Below are 14,052 nucleotides of genomic sequence, written 5' to 3' on the forward strand. Positions count from 1 at the left end.
CATCTAAAACATCACAAGAAACTCTTTGACATACACATCAAACACCTTTATCATCCCTTAGTAGTCAATTTTATATAGACATACACATCAACCACCTTTATCATCCCTTAGTAGTCAATTTTATATAGACATACACATCAACCACCTTTATCATCCCTTAGTAGTCAATTTTATATAGATGTACACATCAACCACCTTTATCATCCCTTAGTAGTCAATTTTATATAGATGTACACATCAGACACCTTTATCAGCCCTTATTAACCAATTTTTTATAGATGTATACATCAAACACCTTTATCATCCCTTAGTAGCCAATTTTATGTAGATGTACACATCAACCACCTTTATCATCCCTTAGTAGTCAATTTTATGTAGATGTACACATCAACCACCTTTATCATCCCTTAGTAGTCAATTTTATGTAGATGTACACATCAACCACCTTTATCATCCCTCAGTAGTCAATTTTATGTAGATGTACACATCAAATACCTTTATCATCCCTTAGTAGTCAATTTTATATAGACGTACACATCAACCACCTTTATCATCCCTTAGTAGTCAATTTTATATAGACGTACACATCAACCACCTTTATCATCCCTTAGTAGTCAATTTTATATAGACGTACACATCAACCACCTTTATCATCCCTTAGTAGTCAATTTTATATAGACGTACACATCAACCACCTTTATCATCCCTTAGTAGTCAATTTTATATAGACGTACACATCATCCACCTTTATCATCCCTTAGTAATCAATTTTATCAGCATATTAGTGCTAGATTAATTTGTCAATTTTAGAGGGTACCTCATTACATGGATACATATGAGACATGTGTCATTACCAGTAATCGTCAATTTTCATTGCTGTCTTTTGATATATGTACTAATGTTTTAAGGCATGTGAGCACAAAAGAGGCTATGTAGCATCAACAAATGGTTTAGTTCAAAAAATGTATAATTGAATTTGGACACAAATTTGGGAATATAAAGCCTTCCAAATAAATTTATGATTGAATACAAGATAAAATTGTGCAAAATGTATATGAAATAAAACATTTAAAATCCTAAAAACCCACATGATAAAATTTTTTGTATAAACAGCATCCTGTTAAAGAGTCTAAAGTTTTGTCAGGTGGTACCTCCTCAGATATATATACATTCAAGTTTACATTAAAATATTTTGATCGCACAGGGTGGATGCTGATTTTGAACACAACATTATTTGTGACTGGAAAATTTTCTTTTCCTTTGTATTACTTGGGTCATGTCATTGTCTAGGTGTTTACAAAGGTAATATCTGTTTGTGAAAAATACTTCTTAATTTGATCTTCTAAATTCCAAATAATTTTTGTATATTTGTACAATACGTTGAAGCATATTATGTTCTGATGTTGTCAGTCTGTCTAGCATCTGTTTGACCAACCATCAGTCCTTCTGTTACCATTTTATTTCTGTGCAACAACTCAAGTTCTCCAACATTAGCAGTTACTAAACTTTGTGGATAGCTTGCTCTTGGGGATAAGAAAGATACAGTGTGACCCCGCTATAGCATGCTCTGTTATAACACAAATTCAGATATAACACAGTTGTGGTGTGGCTCCCGAAATTTCATATACATGTTTTTTTTTTCTCATACACAAAAAAAAAAATCATAAAAGTGCAAATAAAACGCAAAAAGTTTATTATCGTTTTGGGGAAGAAATTGCATATCAGTAATACAGGACGATCATTGCATGGCTCCTGAAATTTTATATGTATTTTTCTTGTTCATAAAAAAAGTTTTTTCTTCTTAAAAACACAAAAAAATAATGCGTAAAAGGTTTATTCAGCATCTAATGTCTCACATTTAATTTTATTTTCCTTATTGGTGGCAAAATATACCATCTGGGGATTTTTTTCATTTATTGGTGACATTGTTGGCAGTTAAACTTGTATATACTGCCATTGGTTTGGAGGGGAGAAATTAAGAGACCCCATGAATTAAGCCGCAAACTTGATACAAAATGCACTGAACTTTATCTACTTTTACATAAACAAATTCTTTGTCCATATTGACAAACCATCTTAACAGTGCATTCTTATATCATAATTCACTTATGTTGACATATAGCAATGAGTACCATATGTTTTGAGATATCTGCTTTTTTTTGGACATTTCTGGTAGCAGAGATCAACTGAACAAGGCCTTATCTCATAATCTTTCTTCGGATTTTCGGTCGCTCGCTAGTAATTAATATATTTACATAGACTAACATTTGTATTTGGGTGATGAGTAAAATTCCTCTTCTTTTCACTTAAATCCTTCAGAACACTCACATTTTATGTAGTAATCCCTGTTCTCAGACAAGAACAACTGCACCTCTATCAACCGTTGACCCATTTTTTAATTTCTGACGCATGCGTGGAAGGCAGCATCACTTTGCTACCACAGATGGAGAAAAAAAACAAGATCTTACTTGTTGCACTATTCAATAGGCAGGGAGGTATAGTACAGTATCTACAATCAATCAAACGATGGCCAAAAATGTACCCAGATAAAATAGTTTGCTGAAATTTCAAAGAAAACAGATTACCTCACAGGGGCTCATATCACTGCTTACAATTGACCTGTCATACATGTACTATATAATAACTACAAGGGAGGAGAGTTCTCTGCTATCTCGTGTGACCCATTTATGAATAAACGCTGTTATGTCAAGCTACATTTCGTGTAGAGTAATAAATTCGGTACTGATGTTTAGCTCAGGCATTCGACTTTGTATGCATATCCAGAGTTTTGCTTGCTGTCATATCTTAAGGAATGCCAGACCATTTTCCCACGCTACTGCTCGACATGGTTGTGACTTAATATGCAAGTGAGATCTTGCTGAATAGAATTCTGTCCTTTCTTTGGTTAAAAGAAAATGACATCCTGCATTTATTTATAACTTATTTTCAGTTGGCCATTGAGAAGCTATATTTTTTCTACTGAATTCAGACCTATATGACCTGTGACAAAATTAATGAATATTTTAAATCTCTGTTTGTGCATATATTCGATGGAATTACATGTAGATTTAATGTATGTGATGAGATTCACGGGTGAGTACACGGTGTTGATATTCTTTTCATGCTATACATTAGACATGTACATATAAACAGTATACACACATTTACATGAACCAATGAGTGAGTCTCAGAATAAAGTAAAATATTATATATGCCTTCTCTGTTTTCACTACAGGTGTATTTCTCATTTAATATGCATTGATTTAAGATGGTAACTGTGCCAATGAAGCACGTATTTTTGCACCCGCATTTATTACCTACTCCCCCCCACACACATATTTTGGGATACATGCATCATTTTCTTCAACTAACTGACCTGGTTGCTTATAACACGGTTCAGTCTATAACATGGTTGGGTTATATGGCTCCCAACTTAAGCGATATAGTGAGGTCACACTGTACCTCTTGATCTGGGGTCAAAGTCACTTAACTGAAAGAAGAAAAAGAGCTTCTGTACAGTCAGTCTAGTTCTCCACAGTCAGAAGTTATCAAACCTATACCTCATGCACATGTATTAAGTAACTCCATCAACTTGGGTATCAGAAGGTCAAAGGTCAAGGTCACTGTGACTGAAAGAATATAAATTGTTTCTATGCTGTAACTTTGGTTGTTCATAACATACCTGGACCAAACTTTGCGAGTGGCTTAAACTTGGAGCAAAGAAGAAACCTTGATTTGGAGTCCAAGAAGGCAAATAGTCCCCTCATCGAAAATCAGAAGCTTGAGGGACATTATTGAAGTAATGCCAGAGGCAGAGAACATAATCACCCACCCTTCCTTTGTTGGAAGGTAAGGTTTTACCACAAAGGGTTCTCCTCTTCATTTATTATCTCAACAAAAAAGTCTTTTGGCTCTAAAATATGAAACACATCATTTGACGTGACCAGTTGAGATACTTGTTGGGACTTCTAAAATGTTGCCTTCTTTTTGAAGAGTACCTATTTCCTCCAAAGACAAAATAACATGCTATGTATACATGTGAGGTCAAAAGACTTGACAGAAAATAAAGGTTTTAACACAGTAATATTGTACATTTCAGACCTGGACCAAAATTTATTGATGGCTTGCAGTTGGAGAAAGGAGGAAGAATATTGATTTTGTGATCAAATGATCAAAGGTCTAGGTCACTGGGACTGAAAAGAATAATTTCTTTTCATAATAACTCTAATGTTGATTTCATAACTTGACCAAAGAATTTGGATGGCTTGCATTTATAGTATGGAAGAGATCAATCAATTAGAAGGTCAAATGATTAAAGTGTAAGGTCATTTGGGCTCATGGAAAAAAGGGTTCTATTCTTGAGCAAGTCCTTTGACAAATGTCTGTGGATGGCTTGCACTTAAGTATGGTAAAAAAAATGGTCTCTGCACATTAAATTTGGTTCTGGTCCACAAAAGCATGACTAAAGGTCATGGTCAATGTGACCTCTTTGTCAGTAATGTTCAAAGTCCATTATACCTTTTAGTACTATTATGAAGGACTATCAAACACATAGTGGGCATAAAATGCACTATTCAAATTACTCATGTTAATTGGCCTTACGAAGTTTAATCTTTGCTTAAAGTAATATTTCAGAAATGTAAAGCCTTAGTTAATATTGAATTAATGACAAAGAATGTATTACCTTGATAATTTATATAAAGGAATTTGTCTTGTGTTCATGTGATACTCTCTGAAAAGCTTTCAGGGAGATTGTTCTTCATTTCAGGGAGACACTTCCATAACAAAAACACTTCCATATCACAGACTCATCCATAACACAAAACTCTTCATTAACACAGACACTTCCAAAACACAGACACTTTCATAACACAAATTCTTTACAAGGACATTATGGATAAGTTTCAAAAAGATTCCCAATTGTCCTCATATTTTTGGCCCAATTTTTACAGAATCGGGTCTTCCTGACCATGAAGAGTATGGCATTGGGCTGTGTGTTCTTTCATACAGAATGAGTACTATAAATGTTCTTTACTTTTCAGGGTATCACACTGAAAGTGAATGATGAAGGCCGTTGTATGGTTGCCAGGATTATGCATGGTGGAATGATCCATAGGCAGGGTAAAAATTTAAATCAATCGATATGTATATTAGTAATTAGTTTCATATTTTCTTATTCATGAATGGAATATTAAGAATTTGGACAAAAGAGTAAAAGCATATATGTGTGTAGTTTTATATGAATGCAAGATCTTATCATGACAGATCATTGAGTAACGTGTCATTTTGTTTGCAGTCTATAAGCAAAATATACTTGGTTTTTTTTTCTTTCCATTGCATTTTTGAAGGTTTCAGAAAATTCATATTTGCTGTCCAGGAAAAAAACATGTAATAGATATCCTGCATTGAAAATACTTCTACAAATCCACACATTTTTTCTTCTGAGAGGACTTTAAAAGGCTGAAACAAAGTTTCAGAGTGAGAGGAAAATCGAAGTTCAGTTGAAATACTTCAGAGACTGTTAAGAATTAAGTGTTGCAGGTCTCATCTAGTCCATCTGCTGCAAGCTTCCTGTAGTCCATCAGCTGAAGATCTCCTGTGGTCGATCTGCGACAATGTCTTATTCGATCCATATATTTATCCATACATTTTAGGTACCTTGCATGTGGGCGATGAGATTCGGGAAATTAATGGAGTCAGTGTGCAGAACCAGACAGTGGACAGTCTTCAGAAGATGCTGGTAAATATTATACATTTTATATCAGTAACTGTGGTACTTCTATTTACATATATACTTTTCAGTTTATAGCATTTTATCTTACCATCTTTTTAATGCGGATTTCAGGAGTTTAGTACACCATACAGACATAATCCCCAAATGAGTACTGATTGATTGATTTCACCTTTATAATAAAGGTAAGAAAGAAATAACATTTTTGGATTGTTGACACAGACAATGCATAGGTATTGCATTTTGATTGTTGACACAGACAGTGCATAGGTATTGCATTTTGATTGTTGACACAGACAATGCATAGGTATTGCATTTTGATTGTTGACACAGACAATGCATAGGTATTGCATTTGGATTGTTGACACAGACAATGCATAGGTATTGCATTTGGATTGTTGACACAGACAGTGCATAGGTATTGCATTTTGATTGTTGACACAGACAATGCATAGGTATTGCATTTGGATTGTTGACACAGACAATGCATAGGTATTGCATTTCGATTGTTGACACAGACAGTGCATAGGTATTGCATTTTGATTGTTGACACAGACAGTGCATAGGTATTGCATTTTGATTGTTGACACAGACAGTGCATAGGTATTGCATTTTGATAGAATTGTTGTAGGTCAGAATGGACCATATTTCATGCTTCATTGGCTTGGGTTAATTTGTGTTTGTTGTTCATATCTCAGGCGCTGTTTGTGCTAGAACTGAATTTCCGATACTACCATACCCTTACACCAGAAGCTTATCGTGACCTGTATTTAATCTTGTACTGGCTTTCATTAAAGAGCTTTCATTTAACTCTAGACCACACAGGTTTTTAGCATGTTTAATGCATTCTATCCTTCATAGTCATGAAACTTGGTAAATGGATGCATCTTGATTTCCAGCAGAAGAGGTCTGTCTGACCTGTATTTCAGGCTTCAGTGATTTTGTTTAAAGTTTGTGTTACAAGTTTATATATTGGGTGCTGTTTATGTTCCAGTCATGAAACTTTATAATTGGATTCATCTCTGTTACTAATAGACCCATAAAGCCAAACAGGTCAATGTGACCTGCATTTTATGGTCTAATAATGTGGGTTAAATTTTAATGTTTGTTATCACTTTGATTTACCTATGCTAGGCTAATATACATATTAGCGAACTCAGAAGGCCCTTTCTGATCCCAGCAATTCAAGGATAAACATTCTGTAATAATGATTATTCAGTATATTGTGCAGTGTTACCTACAGTAGGTTAATTGTGTATTGTATATTTGAGTAAGCACTGGATTTAGATGAGTTGTATGGTTGCTTTTTTATGTGAGGTCATACCTGTAGTGATTAATTACGGTAATTATTGTACTATATAATGTAGGATATCATGCCAAGTTAAACTGAAACCTTTGACTTTTACCCAGAAATCTGCTTCTAGGGGTGGCCAATCATAACAGTATGTCAAGCAGATTTTTAAGTAAAATAATTGGAAACTAAAACCGTTATTCTTTGTATTTAATTAACTCAATACAATAGCTATATTTAGGTATGATAGAAAAAATGTCCTTTTTATTGGTTCATGTCTTCTATGCTCTGTCACATTTGTAGGTAGGTGAGTAGGTGGTTAGATATGTAGGTATGTGCTTTTACAGTATGTCAGCACAATATTGGTTATATATGTATAGATATAAGCTTTTCAAAACCAGTCTTTGCTACGAAAATGGGCCATGAATTTATTTTCTGCAAAATAATGTTTACAACAGCTACTGGAGACTTGTAAAGGTGGATATTATCTTTTGTAATTATTGATTACACTGTTATTGCATTTAGATGTGTGGTACCTTGTTTATCATCTGACTGACAGAATGGGGATATTTTGACAGTACCAGTATTTTGCCCCACTTAAAGAAGTAGATGATGTATTGGGTTTACTTTGTCCACCTGTCTGTTACTTTCTCCATTCATCAGTATATTGGTGTTTTCTTCCTGTCCTGGTTGTAACTCATCTAAAATTTTGCACGTTTAGAGAACATCCTTGCAGTCTGGGTGCATTTTGAAATCAAGGCATGTGGCGCATTAAAATTTGGTCAGATTGTGTCCAACTGTAACATCTGAGACTTTACCTATTGCCACTAAAATAGCAGCTTTGTTGCATCTTGGGATGAATGGTGTAGTGCACACAAAACTGGGTCACTATGACCTACCATTCACAATTTCTTCAACATGACTTAAATAATATCTTTTTAGCGCCTTCTTGCCAGCAACCTTTTTTAGCTCAGCAGGCCATAGACCAAAGGAACGTGTGTTATGGCCTTTCAACTGATATCTATTAGTACTTTGTAGTCTCTGTTCCTCCTAAACTAACACAAGTTTTGCCAATAAACTTTACAAGCACATTTATCCCAAGGTTTGGTTGGTCCAAAATGAAAACATACAGTCCTTCTCAAATGTCCAAAATATGGCTACCATTGCAGCCTTTTAAAATTGTATTGCTATTCCTCCTGAATGATGGTCATATTTACTAAAAGTCTTCGTATGAAGCCTGTGGCATAGTTGGTCCTATGTGAACATGGTGCCAATATGAGATTCCAGTATGGATGCCATAATAATAATAAAAACACATGGTAGGTATTGAATTTGTCAAGTCTTTGATTTGTGCTTATACATGTTGTTGTATTGTTTTAAACATTCAGGTTACCACCGTTTTCATAAGCTTAATTTTATTCTTTTTTATTCTTTATTTTGGGTATTTGTAAGGGTTAAACCACAAAATTAAATACCTACTAATATGCAGACTTTGACAGACAAAACTGATACTTTATGTACCCATGAAAATATCTTCTTTTCTTTTAACAAAACCATGAAAGTTGAGTCCCACAAAAATAAATAATACTACAGTGTAGTGCATCTGATGACCAACATATCTATACTTTTATGAAGCAGTTTTGAAAACCAGACCTATTTTTTTCATTAGGATCAAGCCAAAGGTCGTTGCTTGCATTGTTGCACTTCACTGAGCTTTTGAAAACAGTGACTTGTACAAGTAAATTATCATCAGACTTTGAATTCATTTGCATTCCAGTAAGTTGATAGCACTCTGGCATTGATCAGGCCAACAGTCTAATATGGCATTGATTGTAACTTCAACAGTCTAATATGGCATTGGTTGTAACTTCAGCAGTCTACTCTGGCATTAGTCTTATGGTCAGCAGTCTACTCTGGCATTGATCAAGCCAACAGCCTACTCTGGCTTTTATCTTAAGGTCAACAGTCTACTGTGGTAGTGATCTTAAGGTCAACAATCTACTCTGGCATTGATCAGGCCAACAGCCTACTCTGGCATTGGTTGTAACTTCAACAGACTAATATGGCATTGATTGTAACTTCAGCAGTCTACTCTGGCATTGATCAGGCCAACAGCCTACTCTGGCTTTTATCTTAAGGGCAGTAGTCTACTCTGGTAGTGATTTTGGGGTCAACAGTTTACTCTGGCAGTGATCTTAAGGTCAACATCTACTCTGGCATTGATCTTCAGGTCAACATCTACTCTGGCATTGATCTTCAGGTTAACAGTCTACTCTGGCATTCATCTTAAGGTCAGCAGTCTACTCTGGCAGTGATCAGATCAACATTTGACTCTGGCATTGATCTTAAGGTCAACATTCTACTCTGGAAGTGATCTTGAGGTCATCAGTCTACTCAGGCATTGATTTTAAGGTCAACAGTTTACTCTGACATTGATCTTAAGGTAAACAACTTTGTTTTGAGCTGTACTGGTTTGTATGGTAACATAAACAGTCTTGTCATCTAATCCAGTTTGTAGATATATCTAAAGAATACTTTGAAGTATACCACTACAATAATGTCATTTTTTTCCAAAGAAATATTACTTATAAATTTAACCAAACTTGGCATGTGATTAACTCTTGACTTCAAGGTCTAGGGTCAAGGGTCATGATGAAGAATTTGAAGAATTTTGTTATGGATTTAACGTATTAACTCTTACATAAGAAGGCCAAATTTAATTATGTTGGAGTTTCTGAAGAACATCATAGATGCTTTCTGTACTCGGCAGTTCAAAGTAAATGGTTTAAATGATAGCTGGAATTCCTGGTAATTCTTTTTTAGCAGCAGAACATGATTCCTTCAAGGGACTATTTTTTAAAGTCAAATTTTAGTTCAGTACAAGGTCGCATACCTTAATTTCGATAATAATCATTTTCATATTGATCAGAATTTGTCATGATATATAAATACTATTTATCTGGTATTCCAGAAATCTTTACGAGGAACAGTCAGTTTCAAGGTGATACCATGTGTACAAGGAATTCTGTCCTCAATCAGATATGAAAACAATAATCAGAAAGAGGTATGCGTAACACCACTTAGGAATGGAGGGCAGTGCTCATTATATGACCTTTCGTTATGTCAGTCTTGTCTCACATCTTGTCATTTCTCAAATATTTTCACATGACCCCACAAAGAATGAGAGCATCAGAAAAACTTTGTTAGCAATAGAAATGTACCATTTCTTACTTAGCATTTGAAAGTAAAAAGTGGTTATAGAAAGGTTCACTTTTACTGCTGGGAAAATTGCTCTCACCAGATTTTTTAATAATTTTACAAGAAAACAAATATTTTTGTCATACCTTTTGTAGAACTTTATTAAGATTGAAGGAAAACATTTGTATTTTTTGTGCCTTGTATGTTTCTATTTATTTGTTGCAGATGCACCTGTAGCATTGCAGTTGCACCAGAAGCTTTGCCATGGTTTCCTTTAAAATTGTCATATATATATGCACCAATATCTCTACCTACCCATGGTGGGGCACAACATGATCTAAGCTGACTCCTTATTTTTTAGTGAGGGGGTGACTTTGAGCAGTGAAGTCTTTTTATGGTGTATTAGTTTCATTAAAGGCATCTGCATTTATTTAATACAAGCCTTCTTTTTAAATGTCAGTGCGGAAGAAAGTTGTGAAATCTTTCGAGAACTAGTTTTATTTGTATTGCCTAGAATTGCATTTCTTTTATTTACAGAGATGTTGCAGTTGATAAGATTAAATGTAAGAGAAAGTGAAAATGTATGAACATGATAAAAGAGCTTACTAACATATACAGTAACATATATAACAATTAAGTCTCTTTTGTGGTTTAGAAATAATAAAAAATGTTATGCTACGACATTCACAGAATTAACACGTTGATCATTATTTGCTGTAACAAATGAAATTAAAATGCAGCCAGTTAGTTGAGAGGTCAGTGTAATTAAAATGCAGCCAGTTAGTTGAGAGGTCAGTGTGCCCCATAGCTGTGGCTAATTAGATATCGGTGCAAGACCCATGTTTTCTTTTTATTTTACATCAAGTTCTGGAGAAATGATGACTGTGACAGAACACCTTCTTGTCTCACTCCCTGGGCACTGCCAAATGTTTCCATGTGCGCTTAGATCACTGATAAGCACCTTAATATTGTGATATTGTTACAGAGAGATGCACGAGGTAGCGTGACCTTGAAGATTGTCCCTAGTTACAGGACCAATTCCGGCCAGTGTGAGGTAATCCCCATCAAGCACTGCCTGCCGATCACTGTTATTTGCCTGGATCTGTATCTGAGGAAGCTTATTTGTAGATCCTTTCCTACTCACATTATTTGTGCTATGGAACCACAAAACGATGTTGAGGTTAAAGTTCATTTGGATAAGTCTAAAATGTATAGGTCTGTCGTATGTACAGTATTCAGGTTTACAAACGTTTTTATGCTCCAGACATTATGCCTGGAATACATAGTCATATTCTCAAGTACTGAACATGGTTATAGGGTGACCACTAGAAACTGACAAAAAGTCTACAAACTCCACACATTGAATAGTCAAAAGCATTGCTTTCTTTTGGACATCCATAACCTTTCATTAAGATTTTATTATTCCATATATCATAACAAATTTATCTTTAGATGCAATGCAGCATTATTTATAGATAGTATATGACAGCATAATGTCAATCATTATTAATTGTTTGAAGATTTTAGATTTTAATGTTAATTGACAGAAAGGTTTGTTAAGTTGAAATAATTTTAAATATAATGAGAACTTTTATAGAATTGTCAATTCTGCTGCAGACTGTGAAAAAATAAGATTTTTATGGAAACATTCCTTGGTATGGTCACCATTTGGTTATCTTGTTTTGTTCTTTAGTACCAACATATTATCACTTTGGTACATGATTAAGTAATGATAACTGATCTTAACTGAAAAGTTTTAAGATCTATACATATAAATTGAAATAACGGGACCTTAAACCTTACCCTCATTTTGTGGTTATAGATAGTACCCAGCCTTATTTATTTTTATGTTTAATATTTATGTCTTGTACTCTTTATTTTCAATTCCGTATATTACAAACAATTCTCAAACTTGATCTTAGATTGGGATCAAAACCCTATCATCTGTTTACCATATTTGTCCAGTGATCATCCTGACAGTATGCCTCTTAATAAACCTACCCTCTTTTAAAACTAAAAGCAATTGCCAGGTATTTACTGGTGACATGTATGTATTTGATAATAAACCCACCCTGTTTCTGGACAAATTTAATATATTGGTTAACTGGTCCAAACATTGGTGAAACACTGTAGTCCGTGATTTAATGCTAGCCAATCAGATGGTTTTTAATTTACCTATCGGATGTATAAAAAAAATTTAAAAAATACAGTTTTTAGTGGTTTAGTATCAGCCACGCAGGTATCAAAAATACTGTTGTCATTGACTCAGTGTTAGCCAATTAGACATCAGAATTTGAAATTGAACCTAAGAGTTTGAAAAATGTTTGTAATCTTGGAGCCTGATCATATGAAGGAGTCATAACATAGGAGTATGAACTAAAGCACTTATTCTCATTTTGTGCAAGAACCTTAATTTTTTCTCAACATTTTATTGATCAACTAAAGGAATACTGGTCTTTAAAATCTGCAGTGAATTAGATTATTTTCATTATGCAGTGAACCCCACTGCCTTTAAACAAATCTCATTTCTCCTTGGGAGCTGCAGTAGCCCAGCTGGTAAGGTGTCGGACTTGTAGTCTAGGAATTGTGGGTTCAGCACCTGCATTAATAGGCTGCCTCATCAGGTCCATGGAAAAGGCATTTAGCTTCCATTTCCATGGTATGATACAGCTCTCCCATGTTTTACTGCCATTTGTTATAATGGGATTCTTGATATAAGACAGTACCATTACGGACCCTACGACCAAAATTATACCTCTGTTGTTGTTGTTGTTGTGGTGTTTAACGCCATTTTTCAGCACACGATAGGCTATGCATGGCAGCCAGTATTAATGGTGGAGGAAGAACCCGGGAAAACCCCAGGAAGAACCACCGACCCACGAGAAGCTACAGGCAAGCTTTCTCACATACCTACATTGGCCGAATCCTGGAGTCAAACACACGCAGACAGAGGTGAGATGGTAGTGATCCGTAATGGAGAGCACTTTAGATCACTCGGCCACTTGGGGCCCCCTTATACCTCTTTACTTGAATTGTGTATCAAATGTATCACAGCAAAAGATTTTTAAAAAAGTAGCATGAAACTTAGTATTATACTTATATTTCCATTTTAAATTGACCTAAGTGGTTACAGCGTCTGCCTCAGATATGGGAGGTCATGGGTTCTAACCCTGGTGGAGCCATACCAGAGACTAATAAAAATGGTACAAATTTCTTGGCACTCAGCATTAAGAGGTTAGTGTTAAAACTGGTCACCCTGGTGTCTGGATAATATGACTGGGTGGGACATCATGCTACATGTCTGCAGCATGACGCTCCATTGCTAGACATCACTATAAACTGCCACACTGCATATATCATAGCAATATTACTAAAATTGTTAGAGCTGTGTGAAAAATATAATTTAAAACAACTTTTTAAATTATTATTTGATAAAATTAAAAGAACAGATACCAATAATTTTTTTAAAAAATCCTTTATTTACAAAAACTTAAATGAATAATCGAAGTGTAAATGGTGTTTTGTTTATTTCCCACCCCACCCAGCACTTATATGCATTAATCAAATTGTCAACCTTTCTCACATTACAGTGGTTTGGTACATTAGGTATCGACCATAACTACCATGTTATAACAAGGGATAGTTGTGTACCAAGAAAAGGTGCTGAATTTGCCTTTAAAACCAAAACGTAACCTTCAACCCCTCCTCCCCACCTTTAGATTTAAAACCAAAATGTAACCATCAACCCCTCCTCCCCACCTTTAGATTTAAAATCAAAACATAACCATCAACCCCTCCTCCCCACCTGTAGATCAGATAATTAAATGGAGTG

General features: G+C 34.9%; 1 protein-coding gene across 10 annotated transcripts in view; it reads left to right on the forward strand.

The window, feature by feature from the left end:
• Positions 1 to 14,052, forward strand: part of LOC149799133 (peripheral plasma membrane protein CASK-like) — a 397,425-nt gene that overhangs the window by 341,287 nt on the left and 42,086 nt on the right. For 6 of the 10 annotated variants that reach the window (XR_016421088.1, XR_016421089.1, XM_089958206.1 and 3 more), the window contains exons 15-18: positions 5,043 to 5,121; positions 5,655 to 5,740; positions 9,994 to 10,086; positions 11,206 to 11,274. Coding sequence is in view for 8 of the 10 variants with exons in the window: in XM_089958206.1 (XP_089814332.1) it covers positions 5,043 to 5,121; positions 5,655 to 5,740; positions 9,994 to 10,086; positions 11,206 to 11,274 (327 nt within the window). In the remaining 2 variants the exon portion in view is untranslated. The remainder of the gene's footprint in view (positions 1 to 5,042; positions 5,122 to 5,654; positions 5,741 to 9,993; positions 10,087 to 11,205; positions 11,275 to 14,052) is intronic. The other 4 variants (XM_089958209.1, XM_089958208.1, XM_089958210.1 and 1 more) reach the window with 2 other exon arrangements.

This window comes from Sinohyriopsis cumingii, chromosome 5 (genome assembly GCF_028554795.1).
Source record: "Sinohyriopsis cumingii isolate HCF-2022 chromosome 5, ASM2855479v2, whole genome shotgun sequence".
NCBI lineage: Eukaryota > Metazoa > Mollusca > Bivalvia > Unionida > Unionidae > Sinohyriopsis > Sinohyriopsis cumingii.